At 41.5% G+C, this 20,905-nt stretch overlaps 1 protein-coding gene across 1 annotated transcript in view; it reads right to left on the bottom strand.

Annotated features, from left to right (window-relative positions):
- Positions 1-20,905, bottom strand: part of CARMIL1 (capping protein regulator and myosin 1 linker 1) — a 301,196-nt gene that overhangs the window by 125,187 nt on the left and 155,104 nt on the right. Inside the window, exons 12-13 of the mRNA XM_034660237.1 lie at positions 8,721-8,807; positions 1,288-1,391 (exon numbers count right to left, since the gene is read on the bottom strand). Coding sequence (XP_034516128.1) covers positions 1,288-1,391; positions 8,721-8,807 — 191 coding nt within the window. The remainder of the gene's footprint in view (positions 1-1,287; positions 1,392-8,720; positions 8,808-20,905) is intronic.

Here is a 20,905-nt window from a genome sequence, read left to right on the forward strand (position 1 = left end):
TTGCCCTGAAGGCAGGGGCCGGGTAAGCCCCTCCCTGCACCTGCGGCAGGGCTCCCAGAACCTCCCAGAACCTGTCCAGGGCTGGGAGCCCACTCACGCAGACCTCATGGTTCCACTTCCCCTTCCGCTGAGGCCAGCTGGAACAAGACCCACTCTCAGCCAGTGAAAAAATCCTGGGCTACTTTGTCATCTACCTTGATACAGTAAATGCCCCTATGTTAGCAGAGTCTTAGTATTGAATCTTTGGGCTCCACTTTTAACCCTCTCTCTATTTCTCTAGTTTGCCCCTGTAATGTCTTAGTGGTTTCCCACTGGACTCCGTTTATCTGGGGAGGGAGCAGATTCATGAATCATCACTGAAGGTGAACTAACACAGGGCCATGCATTGAAAAAGTCACAGCACACCCAGAAACAGTATTGCTTAAAATGGGTTCAAGTATCAGGGAGAGGGAAGAAAGCCTACAAAAAGGACTGTGGCAATATTCCCTGCCTTACCAGGAAAGTAAAACATAAGAGAAATGAGAATCAATTTCACAATGGTTTTCACCCCCATAAAGAGGTGGGACACACACGAAGATCCTTCGAAGACGCACACTTGTAGGCTCCACATGGTAAGGGGGCATTTCTTCTCAATTCTATCATGGTGACCAGAGGGGACAACTCACCAAATCTGACAGCGAGACCACACCTAATTCACTGCACCAGTAAGATCTGCCAAACATTGACATTACTGATTCGGCTGCACGAAAAATCTTATCATTGAGGGGAAACTCTTTGTCTTCAAACTCGAACTTATTTAAAGAGTGGCCCCTGTGTATTCCCAACCCTTCCCTCTCCCTACCGTATTCATGGAATATAGGACTGGACTTTATCCCAATATCCTCTTTCAACTGCAAACTATTAAAAAAAAAAAAACCCACCTGTCTTCTTTACAATATTATTTAATGATGAAATCATTCAGTTTACATTTCCAATCTTTGTTATCAGGCAATTTTAAGAAGTGCAATAATGGTTAAAATGAAGGGGGAAAAAAGTCCTTCAGAAAAAATATTTCTAAGAATTCACACTTCAGCAACATTAAGTTAACAGGGGAAAACATCTATGTGCTAGATTACATTTAATTAAAGACGGCTCTGGACTTTTTCTCTACAACACGTCGTAAGCTCATAACTAAATGATCTGAAAGTATCATGATAACGGGAGCTGGGGAAAACCATGTTTGCAAATTACTCCAGGCTTATGGAATACAGCGTCTTTGCACATGACCGTGAGGAAAGGAAAACTTACTGAGAGGTCGTCTCCACGAAGGACGTTCCCTGAGAGGTCGAGATGGGTAAGGGTGGTGGCGGTCAACGGGTTGGCACTGAGTGACTGAGAAAGGTGATTCACCCCTGCAACATGGAGAAGATTCAGCTCAATTTCCACTCCAGGAAACAAAAGAAGCTTTGGGAGCGTCTATAAATGGCCCCATCAAACTGCAGGACTGAGGTTAGCACAAGTACTGTCCCCAAAGGTAGGACTGTCTTCTTTTGCCCTCCCCTTGGGGAGAACAGGAGAGTCACAGACACAGCTATCTCACTGCACAGAAGAAAGAGACAGAACTGGATTCATTCTGTTCCACTTCTGATGTGGATGGAAAGGATTTGATGTGGAGGTCCTAGAATGATGCATGCAAGTCTAACTGGTCATTTCCATCTTTCTCTTAATTCAGCTTGCTGTTTCTGACTTGGTGTACGGGATTTAAGCGATGTAGGTACGCCTCCAGGCCCTTCTCACTACTTAAAGTACTCAGAAGTTAATGTAGGAGTCAGATAACTGTTCTATCTCATATATTGTACTCAAGGCAAAATTCAGAGGGAAATGGATTTTTACAAAGAGTGAGAACACGATCTGTATACAAAAAGCAATCAAAAGGGAAAACGGATAGTTAACACTCTATACACTATTTACACACATAACATAAATGGCTCAAGTCGAAGTCAACTGAACTGAACAGGTTACTGCCACCTCAAGAAACAAAGAATAAATACATGAGGAGGGCAAGAGTGTTCTGTGAGGTGAGAGCCATGTTCTTTTCTACGTGGGTAACAGTCATGGAGGCACGTCTGTTGGTGGGTTCTCCTCGGGCCACTTCTCTCCACGGGGGAGGCAGAGGCTCCAGAAGGTGGTCACTACAAAATGGGAGGCCAGAAGAGTCTGGCCGCTCACTGGGATTCAAAGAGGTCAGTATACACAATAGCACTGATGCTCATTCCTAGGGTAACAGGGATAGGGGACATAACAAAGCTCTTCATGTCTCTACGGTTCAGTTTTAAGTTGCATATTTCTGAAATACAGCAATCTCTAAACTGGATATACATTCATAGTGTGGTTTTTTTTTTTTTTTTCAGTAAAATTCTTCTCGAAAATCTCAGCCTGTCATGAGCACCCTATAGAGAGACAGGGAAGGGGGCTTTGGCCCACACTCGCACAGACCTTCCTAGGGATAAGGGACAGGGGTAGGGCCTGCCCGTGGGAGCCAGAGTTGGTCACAGCAGCAGGATGCAGCAAGGCCAAGAAAAAAGCAGAGGGTCCCAAGTAGAGCTCCACGCTGGAGCAGGTCTCTGCTCTAAGTTTAGCATATTTGGTGCGTAGTACTGATGAAAGGGTTGTTATCTTATCCTCTAGCTTTGGGGGGTTACAAGAACAGACTGCAGTGTGTGTCTGATAAAGATGACTGAGCCATTTCTCAGGGGTGACTGCCTCTGGGTACTGTAGACAGAGAAGAGAGAGAAGTGGAGAGTGAAAAATGTTTTAGTTAAGTATCAGGAAGAAGTTCTTGGCTATCAATTCAACATTTATTAAGTGTACATGTTTATAAAATGCTGGGGATTGGGAAATAAATGTAAATGAGACCCATTTGTTGCCCTTGAAAAGTTCAAAGACCATCAAGAAGGAAACTAAATAAATCCCAGCATGAAAAATCAGCACTACACAAGGAGTATTTATTCACTGCAACCAAAGTTTATCTAAGACCGACTGTCCACCAGGCATGGGCTTCTGAGACCCAGGGGATACCACGCTACCCTTGAAAAGCCAGTGCAACGAGAGACACAGTCAAATAATCATAATCCAGTGAGGCCGGTTCTATCAAAGAGGTAAGAAACAGGAGCTTGGCAGTGAAGAGCTGGAGATTTGATTAACTATGCTAGATAAAAGGAACTTGCGATGGCCTATAGGAGGTTAATTTCTGGAGGTAACATCTAAGATTGTTTAAACGACTAACTTCCCTCAGCGTGTACTGTTATTAGTAGTACTAGCGTATTTTGTATCGGAATAATTGAGTCCCAAGCATGGAGAATACCAGACGGTCTCTCATCAAGAAAATCTTTTGTAAAATCACTTCCTTAGTGAGGTATAACAAAACTCAGCAAATAAATTCCAAAAATAGAAGGTCAAATTAGTCTTGACAGGAAAATGCTCCTTGACAAGTGTGGGCGCTTGGCAGTTGGCCAACATCTGAACAGAATCAGGAGAGAATTATATTCTCAGCTCAGCTTCATGCTACTAAAACAGAATGAAGGACTTCCTCCCCCACCTCTTGAGCCCACGTCCACGTGACGCCTGTGTTAATAGGCACACTAATAGCAGGAAATTACAAAAACATAGGATGGGAAAAAACCAGGGCTCTTACAACCCAAACTAAACCCAAATCTACGTGCCTTTCTCGATTCTGACTGTCTAGAGATTTTGACCATTCTTCATATTTATTATTGGAGTATTTACAGCTGGAAAAAGGTAGTACCAGATGGCCCTGCATTGACATAATCTGGCAACCAGCAGGACATTTACTAGAAATCCAGAAAACTATCATTTAGCTAACATCTGAGGAAGAGAAAGGGTATTTGGAGACAGTGGGGATGTCATGGGGAGATTTAAAAAGCATGGAGCCATGAATATACATGTTTTCACAGAACTAAAATACAAATGTTAGTCAAATTCAGCAAAAGATTAAAACTGCAGTGTAATCTGAGTTACTGTGAATCTTCAAACCTTTCAGATACTACGGAAAAATCTGCAAGAATAATGAAATCCTTTAAGAAATCCTCTTTTTTTGAGAAAAAAAAACAAACCAACATTTCAACACACACATCTCTTAGGAAGGGCAGCTTAAAATTCTTTGGGTTAGAATATCATTAAACAATATTAATTCTCAAAACACATATTTTAACAAACACAAGCTTTATGGCAGAGAAAGATAAACGTGGCATGAGGGCCTTTATCTGGGAAGGGCATGGGGAACACGGGTTTGTCCTCACTCATGAGGAAGCTGAGGACCTCTGCTCTGCCTGGGGAACCTCCCACCCTCATTGACACCTGGAGGGACAGGGACATAGTGAGTGGTGGCCTCCCCACACCTGTCCTTGGGAGGATAAATGATCACCACATCCTTTTATCTGTTTCTCAGTCATGAACAAATAAACTAAAATAAATAAATACAAGTTTGTTTATTTTTTTTAAACACCTCTATCTTAAAAAAAGAGTGGGGCCACACAGCATGGTGATTATAGTTAAGGCCGTATTGTGTATTTGAAAGCTGCTAAGAGTAAATCTTGGAAGTTCTCATCAGAGGGTAAAAGAAATTGGAACTGGATGTTGACAGACGTTAACTAGACTTACTGTGGTGATCATTTCAGAATATATAGCTATCAAATCATTACATTGTATGCCTGAAACTTATATAATGTTATATGCCAATTTTATCTCAACAAAAAAAAAATTTTAAAAAGTTACACCCATGGGGGCGCCTGGGTGGCACAGCGGTTGAGCGTCTGCCTTCGGCTCAGGGCGTGATCCTGGCGTTATGGGATCAAGCCCCACATCAGGCTCCTCCGCTATGAGCCTGCTTCTTCCTCTCCCATTCCCCCTGCTTGTGTTCCCTCCCTCGCTGGCTGTCTCTACCTCTGTCGAATAAATAAATAAAATCTTTAAAAAAAAAAAAAAAGTTACACCCATGGAGCACATGGCAAATGATTAATACTGTTCATGTGTGGGGAATATATATAAATTAAGACAGAAGATTAACATGGCAAATAGGCAATAAAGGATGGAAACTAGCAACTTCCTCCAAAAGAAAGACAAATGACTAAGAAATGGGAGGGTATGAGAGGCGGGGGTGGGGAGAGAATTCACCTAAGCAATAAGTGAGAAAACGAAAATTAAAATATCAGACCATTTTGAGGCACCTGGGTGGCTTCACCAGTTAATTGTCTGACTCTTGGTTTCAGCTCAGGTCATGATCTCATGGGTCGTGAGATCGAGCCTCACATTGGGCTCCCTGCTCAGCAGAGAATGTGTTTGAAGATTCTCTCCCTCTGCCCCTCTCCCCTCTCATGCACGCTCTATCCCTAAAATAAATAAATCTTTTTTAAAAATCAGAACGCTTTTGCTTATATGCTTGATAAACAATGAGAAAGAAGAATAACATCTAAGGGTGGTGGGAATGTGGAGATCTGTACAAATAACTTGGAGGACAACGTGACAGTAAATATGAAAAGAAAGCTTTAGAAAAATGCATGACCTTTTTGATTCAGCAATTCTACTCAGAGAAATTTATCCTAAATAAGAAAGTAACAAAAGAATTAGAAACCACACAAATGTACAAAAAGAGGCCATTTAAATCAATGAACAGCTTGGAGCCACTGAGAGTAACCACGTGCTTGCAGTCATACGGAATCACAACATACTATGTGGGGAGAAAGTTAATGAAATGGCAAGCATTTTTTAGATACCATCTACACGTGTGTCTGTACGTGGCATACAGATAAACTGTGTACAGACAGAAACCGTGCGGAAGGATGGGCACCAGGGGCGGTCTCATAATCATTCGGTACTGGCATTACGAGTAACTGTGGCTTTCTTACGTATACTTTTCAGTATCTTCTAAATCTTTACCATAAATATACGATGCATTGATAATCATCAGAAATAGTTTTCTATAAAACGGATTTGCTGGAGTAGAGAAGTGTAACACCACTGGACAACACTTAGCGTTAAGATCTGAGGACGGCTTCTGGCACAAGGACAAAAAACACAGACTCCAGGCAAATTTGCTCCTTTGGAAAGTCACTATAATGCTTAAGCCTAAATGTCTACACATAAAATCATGGGACTTACAGAAATAACCCCAATTTCAAATCACTCTTAGGCTAACTGTATGGTGGGAATAAAGCAGGAGTGGATGGCTGACATCACCCAGGGACCACTTTGCTTGTATCCCCGCTCACCCATGACACACGCAGTAAGAACCCACAACATGCCAGGTGCCAGGGACACAGCGACGACTGAGGCAAAGCCCTTGCTGTCCAGAAGCTCCCAGGCTAGAACACAATCAACCCACAATGGGAACACACTAAAACAGAGGAGTTTGCAAAGTGCAATGGGAACAGAGAGAAAGAAGCATCTACTTGGGCAGGGTGGGGTGAGAGAAGGCTTCAAGGAGAAAAAGAGACAGACACTCAGTCTCACGGCAGGGGTTGGAACTCACCAGGTCTGGGGGAGGGGACACTGGGGTTGTCCCAGGCCGAAGTGAAAGCACGTGAACATATATGACAGAGCAAGATGATGACGGTGATAGTGGTAGCGGGGCCCTTTGTGCCCCAAAGTGCACTGTATGTATATTAACTTACTTTGTCTCACCACCTCTGATGAGATACTCTTTTTTTCTTTTAAAGATTTTATTTGAGAGAGAGAGAGAGAGAGAGCATGAGCAGGGGAGGAGCAGAGGGAGAGTGGTAAGGAGACACCATGCTAAGTGTGGAGCCTGACATGAGGCTCGATCCCATACCCCATGAGATCATGACCTGAGCCAAAATCAAGAGTCGGATGCTTAACCAACAGAGCCACCCGGGCACCCCAAGGTAGATATTCTTAATTCCATCTTACATATGATGTAAGTGAGGAACCAAGACCTATTTAAAGGCATGTTCATATCAGTGAAAAAATCAGGACTCATCCCTAGGCAGTCTGCTTGAGAACTGACACGTAGGCCCTCCACATACAGCCCTAAACACGACAGCGGTCCAGGCACCGTGCCAGTGCTGGAGAGATGGAGATAAGAGAAGCAAGGGCAGCCCCCCATCAGGACGGAAACACAGTACTTACACAGCAGTGTTAGATCTATAAATCACAATGTGATCAATAACGTAACACAGAGGAAAGAGTGGTTGATTCTACTGAGGTCTTGGGAATAGGGGAGATGTCTCAGAAGAGACGATCACAAATGAGTGTTTTATAAAATAAACCGAAGTTCTCCAGGATCTATGTAAGGGGAGATGTGAGATAATAGAAAATATATATATTGGTGTCTGCCCCCTGTTCCTGACACAGAGTTCCCTAAGCCCTGGTAATTTCCAAAGTAATAAGAGGACTGGGGGCATCTTCTGTTCTAATGAGGTGACTCTGGGTGGGCTCCTGGATGGGGCTGGTTACCGTAGAGACCAAGCCATGATTAGAAGCTTGAAATCTTCAGCTCCCTCCCACCCCCATCCTCCAGGAAGAAGAGAAGGGCTGGAAACTGAGTTAATAATTGATCATGCCTATGTGAGAAGCCTCCATAAAATCCCAAAAGCACAGGTTTTGGGGAGTCTCCAGGCTGGCAAACACAGCCACACCAGGACGGTGACGTACCCCAGCTCCACAGGGAAGACGCTCCTGCACTCAGGACCCTCCCTCACCTTGTCTTACGTATCTCTCCACGGGGCTGTTCATCTGTGTCCTTTATCATATCCTTTAATCAACCAGCAAGTGTGTTTCCCTGAGTTCTGTGAGCTGCTCTAGCAAATCAACCAAACTCAAGGTGAGGTCTTTGGAACCTCCAAGAACCTAGGCTTGCGACTGGAGTCTCAAGGAGTGCTGGGAGCAGTCTTGCGGGGCTAAGCCCTTAACCTCTGGATCTGACTCTGTCTCGGGGAGAGAGTGTCAGAACTGAGTGAAGTTGTGGGACACCCGGCTGGCGTCCCAGAGCACAGCTGGGTGTGAGAAGAAGTCTCCACACATCTGGTGACCAGAAGGGAAATGTTGGTGTGAGTAGTCAGGGAGACACACAGGAAAGAGAAACACGAGGGAGGGGAAGAAGGCAGGTGTCACTCTACAGGATGAAATAAAGACTTTCCAAGCAGAATACAAAGCATGTACAAAGGCACAACACACGCAGGGATATTTCAAGTATTACGGGGTGCTGATGTGTATACATAATGATAGAATGGACAGGATTTACTGAACAATCAGATAATGAGAAGAGGGTACGTGGAGTCGGAAAAGACCCTGGGGAAGGAAAAGCAATTTCCAAAGCAGGACAGAGCAGGCAGAGCTATATAGTGTGACTGGGCAGTTAAGTCCACCAGTTTTCCATGCAGGAGACCATGCACGTGACAGTGTGTGTGATGGGGGTGGTGGGTGGGGGGTGTGGGGCAGGGCTGGAGGACTGGGGGCAGGGGAAGCGCAGGTAAGCACTCCCCAACTCAAAGTCAAAAAAGTTAAATACTGTATTTCAAAATTATGCTCTACTCTGAAAGCATTTCACTTTCGACAACCAGAATTCCAATATATCAGTTCTTTATCTTATAACGGTCAGAGTACTGTTATATGTATGCAAATGCATAACTGAGTAATAATTCTAACTACGGTAGCATGGTGTAGGAGAAATATTACAGACATAAAGCAAATAACACATACTGTACCTTTAGGTGACAATGAGGTTTTAGATAAATTTAAATGCTTTAATCCTTTTGGGAGTTTGGCAAATTGAATACTTAAAGAGGACACACCTGAGAAAGGAAAAAAAAAAAGATTAGAATGTTCAACTTCTGAGAATTGCATTTGATTTATAATACCTGAAAATTAAATTTGATTCCAACTTTAGTGATCATTTTTTTCTAATGTCAGACTTTATTTTGTAATTATCCACCATCACACCTCCTTTTTTTCCATCCTATCTAAAGGATAGGAGAAAAGAAAGATTGTTTAATTAAGCATAACAATATAAAAACTTTACCATTCAGATGTTTTTCTTTGGACTAAAACGTTAACCTCTCCTCTATAGTCCTATTTCAAATGCAAATACTCTTAGAAGAGTGATATAATTGCTTCTTTTTAACCTGTGTCTTAATGAGTTGATCACTCTTCTGGGTGAGCAGATGCATGCCACTTAATTATTGTCAAGAAAACGTATAATGTTAACTCTTCAGATAACAGCTTCACTTTTAGCACATGGATTCTAATACTTAATTAGCTTATGGCTAACAACCTCAGACAAAGCATTAGGGTGTGTTTAATTTCTTAAAGGTAGATTTTGTAACTTGAAAAATTGCAGTATTAAAAACCAGAGAGTCTCTAAATTTAATGATCAGACTGGGAAACTGTGAACACCAGCTTACTCACTCAAGGATTGCAATGAGTGTAGACTGTTCACTGGGAGGAATAAGTAATACATGAATGTATGCTCTTCCTCTAGGTCACTCAACCAACTTCCTGCTACATGTGAGTTATCACCTTCCCACGGGCATGTTCCTGGAAAGGTTCCTGAAACACTATTAACCATATGGTCTCCTAGACTGATTCTCAAACTCCATGCACTGATATGGAACTCCCATGCTGGTTGCTGCCCCATTATACAACCCTACATTCTCTACGCATTTTATTAAAGTTTATCAAGAAATACCTACTGGTAGTTAGCGTAGTAGAGCACTAAGCCTCTAGAAGGGTGTCTCCCCGAGGATGGTGGGTGTTCTGAGAGCCCCTATTTACTTCCTCATATCATTTCCCAAATAAGTGTGAAAATCGCTGGATTAAATTATGTCAAACAGGTTTGTTTAGGTGACTATTTCTAGAGATTTGGATATGCTAATCTATATTATTAACTACAAAGAGGGGGCAGGGCTAATATTTAGTTGATATATTCTTGTAAGAGAATGTGTAACTAACAAGTTAACAGGAAAACGGAGCCATTTTAGAAATGTAATTGATCCAAAAGGCAGAAAAGAAGAAAAAAAGAACAAAGAAAAAATGAGGAATAAAGAAAACAGACATATAGTACAATAAATGTAAATGTACTAAATACTCAGGTCAAAAATGGATTACCTAAACAAAAATATCAGATGCTTCCAAGAAACACTTAGAAATACATGTATTCAGAAGTGACTTAAAAGCATGTAAAAAGAGACATGCTGCAAACGCTAACCAAAAGAAAATTAGAATAGCTGCAATAATATAAGACAAGTTAGATTTTAAGAGGCAAAGAGATAAGTGAGACATTTCATTAATGAAGAAGATTAATAATTTTACATCTGTATGGTCTGAGTAACAGTCTCAAAATGTACAAAGTAAATCTAATGGTGACAAAAGGAAAATACATATATTATTACACACACATATCTGGGTGCACTACCTCGGAACAGTAGGTGTTTAAACACATCTCTGTCAGGTGATAAAACAGATAAAAAAGGGTATAAAGACACAGATGATATCAAGAACACAATAAAAAAATGATATATTTAAAACACTGTACCTAATAACTGCAGAATATATTTCTTCAAAGTACACACGGAACCTTTATTTAACAAGTGACAATATCCTGAGCCAAAAAGCAAGTCTCAACAAATAATATAGAGGATGTTCCTTAACTGCTGTAAAATCACACAAAGTATATTCTCCCATTGCTACCACTATATGCAATTAAAATAGGAATTGTAGCAAAAAGAGAATTAGAAAATCCCCAAATCATTAGAACAGAAGCAATGTATTTCCAAATAACAAATGAGCCCTCCCTGAAAAAAAAAAAAAAATCACAATGGAAATGTTAAAAATATTTTTATTTAAATTTTATTTTTTATTTATTTTTTTAAGATTTTGTTTATTTATTTGTCATAAAGACAGAGAGAGGGAGAGAGAGCACAAGCAAGGGGAGCAGTGGAGGGAGAAGCAGGCTCCCTGCTGAGCAAAGAGCCAGATGCGGAACTCGATCCCAGGACCCTGGGATCATGACCTGAGCCGAAGGCAGGTCTGATTGAGCCACCCAAGCATCCAAAAAAATTTATATTTAAATTTTTAAAAACTCTGATATCAACATTTTAGGGATACAATTAGAGCCATGTTTAGAATGAAATATATAGTCCTCAATACTTACGTTAATCAAAAAAAGCTGGAAACTAATTATCTAAGTATCCATCTCAAGATATTTGGAACAAAAGCAGCAAATTAATCCCCACTCCATCCCCATAAACAGGAGGGGAAAAAAAGATAACAAAGGGAAGAAATCTATTAAATAGAAAGCATCCATAAAATAAGTAAATTCAACAAATCCTGTTCTTTCAAAAAATGAGTAACATTAATAAGTCCCAGCAAGACTGTCTAAAAAAGAAGGAGAAAGAGAAAGAGAAGGATCATATTATCAACATCAGAAATGGAAAAAAAAATACTAGTAGAGATCCTACAGACATTTCAAATATAACTAAGGGACATCAAATTTTTTTTCTGTAGGTCAAAAATGTATCGTTTCAGAAGAAATGGATAGATTTCCTTATGAAAAATACAATTTACCAAAACATAAGAAGAAACACATCATCTCAACAGTCTTCTATCTATTCAAGAAAATAAGCCCATTATTAAAAACCTCTCCACAAGGAAAAGCAAAAGTTGCCAAATATAAAAGAGTATATACTATGTAATGCTATTATTTATGAAGTTTAAAAATAAATAAAGCTAACCTATCATAACAGAAGTCAGAATAGTAGTTATGTTTTCTGGGTGGTAGAGGGCAAGGGTGAAAATCACTACAGCAAAACACTAGGGAAGATTGTAAAGTGCTGGTAACGTTCTTTTTCTTTGTAAAAATTTAGTAAGGTGTAAACTTGGGATTTGTGAATTTTTCTGATTGTACGTTATACTCTGATGAAAAATTTTACTTCAAAAAACTTAGGGACGGGAGATAAGAGAGGAGAAAATGGAGATGGCCATGGGTATGGTGATGCCTTTTTAGATATAATACCAAAGGCATGACCCATGAAAGACATAACTGATAAGCTTGACTTAATTAAAATGAAAAAGTTCTGTTCTGCAAAAGGCAACATCAAGAGAATGAGAAGACAAGCCACCACAGATTGGGAGGAATGTTTGCAAAGCCTGATATTCAAAATATACAAAGAACTCTCAAAATTCAACAATAAACAAGCCAATTGAAAAGGAGCCAAAGATCTTAACAGAACTCTCGGCAAAGAAATTACACAGATGGCAAATAAGAGTATGAAGATATGCTCCAAACCCTATGTCCTCAATCAAATGCAAATCATGTAACAATAAGATACCACTACCCACCTATGAGAATAGCCAAAATCTAGAACAGGGGCAACATCAAATGCTGGCAAGGGACTCTCACAACAGGAACGCTCATTCATGGCTGGTGGGAATGCAAAATGGCAGGACCACTTGGAAGACAGTCACACTCCTTTGGAGTTATCCAAAGGAGTTGAAAACTATATGAAATTCTCGAAAAGTCAACTATGGAGACAGCAGAAAGACCAGTGAATGCCAGGGTTGGACGATGAGGGGGTTGGGTGGGGAGGAGGGATGAACAGGCGAAAAACAGGATTTTTAGGACAGTGAAAATCCCCTCTGATACTATAATGGGGGTTACGTGTCATTGTGCATTTGTCCAGACCCGTAGAATGTGCACCAAGAGTGAATCCTCATGAAAACTATGGACTTGGGGTGATGATGAGGTGTCAGTAGGCTCATCAACGGTCGTAAATGTACCATCTGGTGGGGGTCGCTGATAGTGAGGGAGGCGGTGCCTAGGTGGGGGCAGGAAGGATGCAGGAAATCTCCGTATCTTCCTCTCAATTGTGCTGGGAACCTAAGACTGCTCTAAAATAAATGAATGAATGAATGAATGAATGAATGAACGAACAAACAAACAAATAAATAAATAAATAAATAATTACTCTTTTTCAAAACTTAGGTATGGAATCGGGAAGGATACCAGAGTCTCACTTTTAAATTCTGTTTAAGAGTCATCACTGCCTACTCGTGATCAATTCTTTTATGCAGTTTTTTACCTAGCAAAGTGTTATGACAATGTTTAAAAAAAAAAACCCACACCCATATCCCATGTTTTCAAATTATGCTGAAAATCTGTTAGATCAAAGTTAAAACCTACCGCTCAACTTCAAATCTGTTGTGCTCAGATTGATCTCAGCTGTTTAGCTTCGTTGAGAAAATGACAATTTTTACATTTTTTACTAACTTCTTTTGTGTCAGACATACCCGTTACAGCACATAAAACCATAAATGCCTATTACCAGATGTAAGTCTGGAATGGAGCAATTATTTAACGCCACTGGTGACACCACCCATGCGTTCACTCCTTAATCATCAACTATCTTTAAAAAAAAAGAAGGAAGACAAAAAGGAGTAAATAACCCAGCACTATTTTTCTCCGGAAATTGGATGATCACTCTGTAAATAACATAAGTAATAAAAAGTGAAGCTCGTGAATTAGAATAAAAGTGAATAAGGTCATGCTTGGTATTTATGTAAGAGAAAAAAAGTGGGAAAAAGGTAAACAGGATCAAACGTAAAGTGGACTAAAGACACAGATACAAGATAGTTTGTTTCAAGTACTTATCAGATTTCCAACGAAACTATTAGTTTTTTCCTTGACAAAATATTTTGACTTCCTAGGCACCCACAAGTCATAAATGTATTACATTTCTTCTTTAAAGAAACACCCTTGCTAAGTGCTAACACAATAAAAGGCATAAATGGGGTCAGCTTTTTTTTTTTAATAAAAGCACTAAATTGCTTTATTTTAAACAGTATAATTGACATAGAGTTTCCTATTGGTTTCAGGTGTACATCATAGTGATTCAATACTTTTACTGATCTTTGAGAAAAGGTAACAGATTAATACACAAAGGGTCCCCTTCCTTTCTGGCAGACTTCAGAAATGCGGTCTTGGCAACATGAATAAATTGAGGGTGGCCGGCAGCCAAAATCTCAAGAAAAAAAAAAAATTAACCTGGCTGGTACTTTCTGGAGCCACTTACTCAACAGTACCAGGGAACAAACCAATCATCGAGAAAACATTTCCCCACAAACAAACGATAAGAAGAGACTTTTCAACTTTTGGCCAAAACTCTTTAATTCTGCCCCCAAAATGAAGCAAAACATAGCCTTCAGAGCTCTGAATTAAAACAATTTATCACTAGACACTTTCATTTGGAGACCTTACTAAATGGATTACCCTTCTTGCGATTTTTTTTTTTAAGTATGTGTCAAATCTAGAAGGAAAAATGGTTTAATTTTTATTCCTCCTTTCAAAACAAAACTATTATGGTTTCCTCAGCTTCAAAATATTTATGCCTAATAAAAAAAGTAATTACAAATTGTTTAGTAGTATAATTTGCCATCTGATGTTATTAACTTACAAAAGATACAAAATGAAATTTGACATTGCACATTCAACCTATTAATCATGCACGAATTTAAAAGCCTATGATAATATCACATAAAATTCTAACACTTGGCTATTCTAGAATCAGTATGATACACAAACTAGGCAGAAAGGTTTAAGGAGGTCCTTGTTAATTGAAAGCATCAATATTAATAGTTTGCAAAATTCTGCAACAGGATGTGGGTAAACAAAAGGCGTCTTTCTTTTCTGTTAGAAAGCATGTAGCTTTCAACATGGTGGATGTGGGAACACACGTAACAGTTAAAATCTTCAGATTTCTACTAATTCCTATGGCTTCCCTGGAAAGTTCAGAAATACTAAGAAACAGGAATAAACAAAATCCAGTGGGGCATTTCCATTTCAAAAATAAGGCTGAGGAGAAAAGATTCAAGAACTAGGAATATAGGACTAAGAAGACCAGTGGAAAAAAATGGAGTCAGCACACCAAACTTTCAAACGCCCTAAAACCCAAAGGTAGGCGGTTTTTAAAATATTGTTTTACCCGGTGTCACCTTAAAAATATCAATGAAATATAGCTGAAATCATGACTCCGAAGAAGAGAACCTTCTGTTTCAGAGCTGTCACACCCAAACCTGGTATCTTGAAACATTAAAGTGATTAAGAAAATTGACTGACATGCTATGGAATAAGCCAAAGCTTTTCAAAAAGCGCGCATAAAATTCTTTCCTTCTTCTTCCCCAGGAAACCTACAGAGCCCAAGCAGAAAATCACAACCACAGTAGGAGAGAGTGACCGACGGATTGGTTGGCTGATGTTCAGGAAATCCTAGACAGGAGACTCACAACGGATCTCAGGTAGGACTCCGTAAGCTGTGTCCAAATCATGTGAACACACAGCTTCCTCGCTCAGAAAAAGGGAATAATAACATTTGCATGATTTTACTCCACAAGGCTACTCTATGAATCAAAGGAGGTAGTGAAAGCCAACACTGATTGAGTGCACAGCATGTGACAGGCTATTCTTGTCCTTTTCTGTGTATTATCTCATTTAATCCTGAGACCACTTTTATGTGGTCGGTACTATTATTATTTTAAAGACGAACGAACTAGAGTTCCTGTAGTTCGCTGAGCACTGAGTAGTGTATAGAATTGTTGAATCACTATACTGCATACCTGAAACTAGCATAACATGGTACGTTAACTATTCTAGAATTAAAATTTAAAAAATAAAGGTGACGAAACACACTCAGAAGTTAGGTAACTTGTCTCAGGAAACTCAGCTACAAAGTGGCAAAGGCCAGAACCAAACTTGTGTATTTTGAGTCAGAACCCACTGGTACACATTGGCAGGTAGGAAAGAAAGAAAGCATCCAAAAAAAGCTAAGTGGCAATTCTAGAATCAGATTCTCGTGTCTTACACAGATCAAACTAGAACCACCACCAGATGGTCAGGAAAAAAAAAATCTGGGTACTTCAGGTCAACATTTCCAAAAGAAAAACATTCTGAGATAGCATTCTAAATCATCTTTAAACAAAATAATCCAATTTAGAACAAAGTGATGGGAGGAAATGGACAGACATTCCTGACAAGGCTGAGTGAGACCATAAAAACGAGGGGATGGGGAGGGACGACTGGGAAGAAGAGGACATGGGGTCGGTAACGATTAAGGAAGTCAATCATGTGGAAGGAGCAGAGAGAGGAGAGCTGTTGTCTCCAAAAATACTCAACTATTATCCAAAAAGTCATGCCGGGTCCAAGGGTTAGTCACAAGTGACCAAGAAGGCCGTGGTTCTGACACTGCCCGAGGAGCTAACACAGAAGGCGGAACCAGTGCGGCTGGACCAGAGTCTCAAGCCTTTTCTACCGAGACCCACACAAAGAAACAGACTTGACATCACAGAGAAGGAACCGCGTACAGAAGTAAATACATACACACGTTATTAGGAAAATAAAACCAAAGTTTTCCCAAACAAATGCACTCTGATATTTTCTATTCTTTTTTTTTAAATATTTTATCTTATTTATTTGAGAGCGAGAGTGAGAGAGCAAGCAAGCACGAGCGGGGGAGGGGCAGAGGGAGAGCAGACTCCCCACTGAGCAGGGAGCCTGACACAGAATTCGATCCCAGGACCCTGAGATCATGACCTGAGCTGAAGGCAGACACTTAACAGACTGAGCCATCCAGGTGTCCCTGATATTTTCTATTCTGTTCTATTCCTTCTTCTCTCTCTCTTTTTTTAAGTAGGCTCCATGCCCAGTGTGGAGTCTAACGCGGAGCTTGAACTCACCGCTGTGAGATCAAGACCTGAGCTGAGATGGAGAGCTGGATGCTGACTGCCAGAACCACCATTCTTCTTCTTTGTTCAAATGCTTGTCATGAGCTATGAACTGACTTCATGACCTGCTGGTGGGTCTTGACCTACAATCTGAAGACACATCAGAACAGGGCGCCGAGAGCAAGCAGGGGAGCAGCCCTGGGCCCACAACCAGCAGCAGAAGAGCTCGTGCGTGTGCGTGGGCCGCTCGCTGCCTCGTGTGTCCCTCCCACACGAGAGACGCAGCAGGGCACGCAGCCCCGGCAGCACTGCTCATACACACTACCCCCTGCTCACCAATTCATACCGTAACCTCCTTCACCACGAGCCCCTCGACCACAGAAGGCTGTCTGTCCTTTGTACAGAAGTGTGACAAGGAGACTGAGCAGAAAATAACAGGACTTTGCTGCATCTACATTCATATCACAAAGCAAGGAGCCAAACCTGCTCTCTGACACGTCCCAAATAAGTCCCCGAGTGGATGGTTCAGGTACAAAATCAAATTCCATTTGGTGCTGAAATTCCTCAGAATTCTGGGCTGCTGAACAGTCCTGTGTTTTCTTTAGGTTCCTTGGTCTCTTTTATATACGCTACGATTCAATTATGAATTCTTTCCCCACGCTTTTTACCATTTTCAAACATAAAAAGTACTGTCACTGAACAGCTCAGAAATTAAGATCTTGAAATATTTTGCCTGGATTGAAATTCTTGTAAAGATTTTACACTTAGTTGGATTTCTTGTGGAATTTCCATCCATGAGCAGAAAAACTACCAATCATCTTCAGATATTTAGCCTGAATTTTTAAAAAAGGAAAAAAAAAAAAAAAAACCTATGCAGAATTTGCGTTCAGGAAGCTCAGCCCCAAGAGTGAAGGTAGGAAATATGGGTATTGGCGGTTGTCCAAGGACACTGGCAAATATATCAGTGAATGAATCTAGAAGGGGCTGAAACAAGGAAAGTCTCAGCTTGCGAAACGTTTTTAGGAGTGTCAAAAATGGACTGCATGTGAGCAGACACCGACATGGGAGAGTCGGTATGCACACACGACATTGAGGAAAACATCCTTGGGAATGATCTGGGATTTTAGCTCCTGTGAATGGATGGCAAGTAGATGAAAAGACATCAGATCAGGTCTCAGAGGTAGGAACGTGGAGAACAAAACCCTGTAAACACCATCTTTGAGCCCATGTTCTGATATAAAAGAAACCTCTGTAAACTTTGCCACAATGTTCAATGCAACTCAAAAGCTCCAGAAGAGAATTAAGATGAAGTCAAACTCAATCTAAAGGAAATATTGATTATGTCCAAGGTCTGAGGAGGCTGGGGAGGATGAGGGACAAGGAACAGGGACAAAAAGGAAGCAGATGGGGGAGAAATGTCCGCATCTAATTAGAATGCACCAGAAGGAAGCAAGATCCAACCAAAGGCGAGGGTCTGAAGGAGGAGACTGCCCGAGGGGCTACGTTGTCCAGTACGCTGCCCCTCAGAGCACATGAGGCTCACGGGAGACGAGGAGACAAAGGGCCTCACACGCATGCTTCCTTCCAAGCCCCCGAACGCAAACTGTATGTGGTCTTTCGGGTCTGGCTTCCTTTGCCTGCCACAACGTTTCTGAGGTGCCACCATGCCACAGCGCGGATCAGCCCGTCGTCTGCCTCCACGGCTCAGCTGTGCGCCTCGGTCTACACACTGTGCACCTCGGTCTACACACTGCACCGTGTTCGCCCTCTCGCCAGCGGGGCACGCGGGGCAGTTCCACGGTTTGGCTCTTACAGAGAACACTGCTATAAACATTCATTCACAGGTTCATGTGTGAACACAGGCTTCACATCTCTCAGTGATGTCTACAAGTGGAACTGCTGCATTGTGTGGCAAATCTGGGTTGGGCTTTATTTTTTTCTTAAGATTTATTTATTTGAGAGAGAGAGAGCGTGTGCATGCGGGAGTGGAGGGGATAGGGCAGGGCAGAGGGAGAGAGAGAGTCTGAAGCAGACTGCACAGAGCGCAGAGCCCAACGTGGGGCTCGACCCCACAAACCTGAGATCACGGGATGAGCCAAAACCAAGAGTCGGATGCTTCACCAGGCACCCCAATTTTGCTTAGCTTTTTAAGAAACTGTCTAACACATTTGCAAAGCGGCTGCTCCATTTTACACTCGCACCAGTAAAGCATGCGTCTCCATTTCCCACGTCCTCTCTAACACTTGCTGTGATCACAGCCACACTACTGGTTGTGCGTGACACACTACGTCACTGTGGTGTGCATCTGCATTTCCCCAAGGACTACAGAGTGTCCCCTCCTGGCCTCTGCACTCTGGGTTTGCAACCTTACAGACCCGCCTCCATTGCCTACCTCCCCACCCCCCCAACACTGACTCTGTCTGGTCTGTAGATGAGCATGTTTGGGTCCCTTCCATCTTAAAAACCAAAGCAAAAACGGCCGTCCTATCTATAAAAGGTGATCTCCATGTACATTTCCATTTGTCATATTCATCACTTTCTAGCAATTGACTAACAGAGACATCTGTTTTTCCTGAAGAAACTCCTACACCCCCAAGAAACTCCTATTTCAGGGATATGCGTCCATGATTTTCAGCTGTGGTTGATTCCACGAGGATGATTTTCATGTGATCTAGTTTTCTAATTCAGTCTCAAACTTCCTTTAGATTCACTACTTTCAGTGCTAGGAAATTGCTCTTTATTTTTGGCGTGGATACCACATGAGTGGGTATCCTTTTCCACGAAGAACAGTGTCTCCATCAGGAACACAAAGCAGAACTGTCTTTATCAGTAGCTTCAGCTCAGTTTAATAATTAATCCTCATCAAATATATAGCATTACAAGATGAAAGGCTTTTATTCAACAGTGCTGGAAAACATTTGCAACACATAATGAAAACAAAATATTCCCTCTAGAGATAAAGCTATTTCTTCTTAAACCCCACCCATTAATGTTCTCCTACTGAGAATTCAAACACTTAAGTTTCACATTCTAAGCCTACTGACTCTCCCCTCTGCCCAAACGCTGTAAACGAAACCTTCCTCTGCCTCATCATGAACTCCAGTCCTTCATTTTCTCCCAATCCTCATGTTCAAATCTTGTTAAATATTAAAAAATATATGTGGTAGACAGAATAGTAAGATGGTCCCCAAGATTCCTGCCCCCCCCGGTACACATCCCTGTATAATTTCCTTGAGTGTGCGGGGCAGACTGACAAGTATATTACACATCACTAACTTGACTGGGCTACTATTCAGTTGACTTTGAGTTAATTGAAAGGGGAGACTGTCCTGGGTGGGCCTGACCTAATCAGGTGCTCTATTTAAAAGAGAAATGTGCTCCTTACTGCCTCAAGCACAAAACAAACTGGCTCGCAGTGAGAGGAGGGACCATGTAGTAAGGACCTGAGCACAGCCTCTGGGTGCTGTGAGTGGTCCCTGATGAGAGCCAGCAAGAATATGGTGACCTCTGTCCTGCAGAACTAAGGACATTTATTCTGCCAACAACCGGCAAGTTTGAACACATAGGTCACACATGATCACAGCCGCAGCTGACAATGTGATTTCAGCCCTGAGAGACTCTTGAGTAGACAGCCCAGCGAACCTGCACCCAGACTACCGAGCCAAGGAAACGGTCAGGTAATACATCCCTGCCATGTTGGCCGTAATTTGCTATGCAGCCATAAGAAACTAATACGGTAGTTAAAAAATAATATCCTCTTGGGGCGCCTGGGTGGCACAGCGGTTAGGTGTCTGCCTTTGGCTCAGGGCGTGGTCCCGGCGTTATGGGATCGAGCCCCACATCAGGCTCCTCCACTGTGAGCCTACATCTTCCTCTCCCACTCCCCCTGCTTGTGTTCCCTCTCTGGCTGGCTGTCTCTATCTCTGTCGAATAAATAAATAAAATCTTTAAAAATAACAATAATAATAATAATAATATCCTCTTTTCTGTTTGTATCGCTTCAAAAGAAGTTAATTAGGTAATGAATTTAGCACCAGTATTTTCATGAAAGGGTAGGAAAACTCAGATGCGAACAAAGCATCAGTAGCATTTATTAAGTAATTACAACGGAGCCTGACAACATTCTCTGGGTGTGGCCGCACGAAAACTGCCCAACGCTCTAACAATCGTGGCATCAGTG

This window comes from Ailuropoda melanoleuca, chromosome 5 (assembly GCF_002007445.2).
Source record: "Ailuropoda melanoleuca isolate Jingjing chromosome 5, ASM200744v2, whole genome shotgun sequence".
In the NCBI taxonomy this organism is placed as follows: Eukaryota; Metazoa; Chordata; class Mammalia; order Carnivora; family Ursidae; genus Ailuropoda; species Ailuropoda melanoleuca.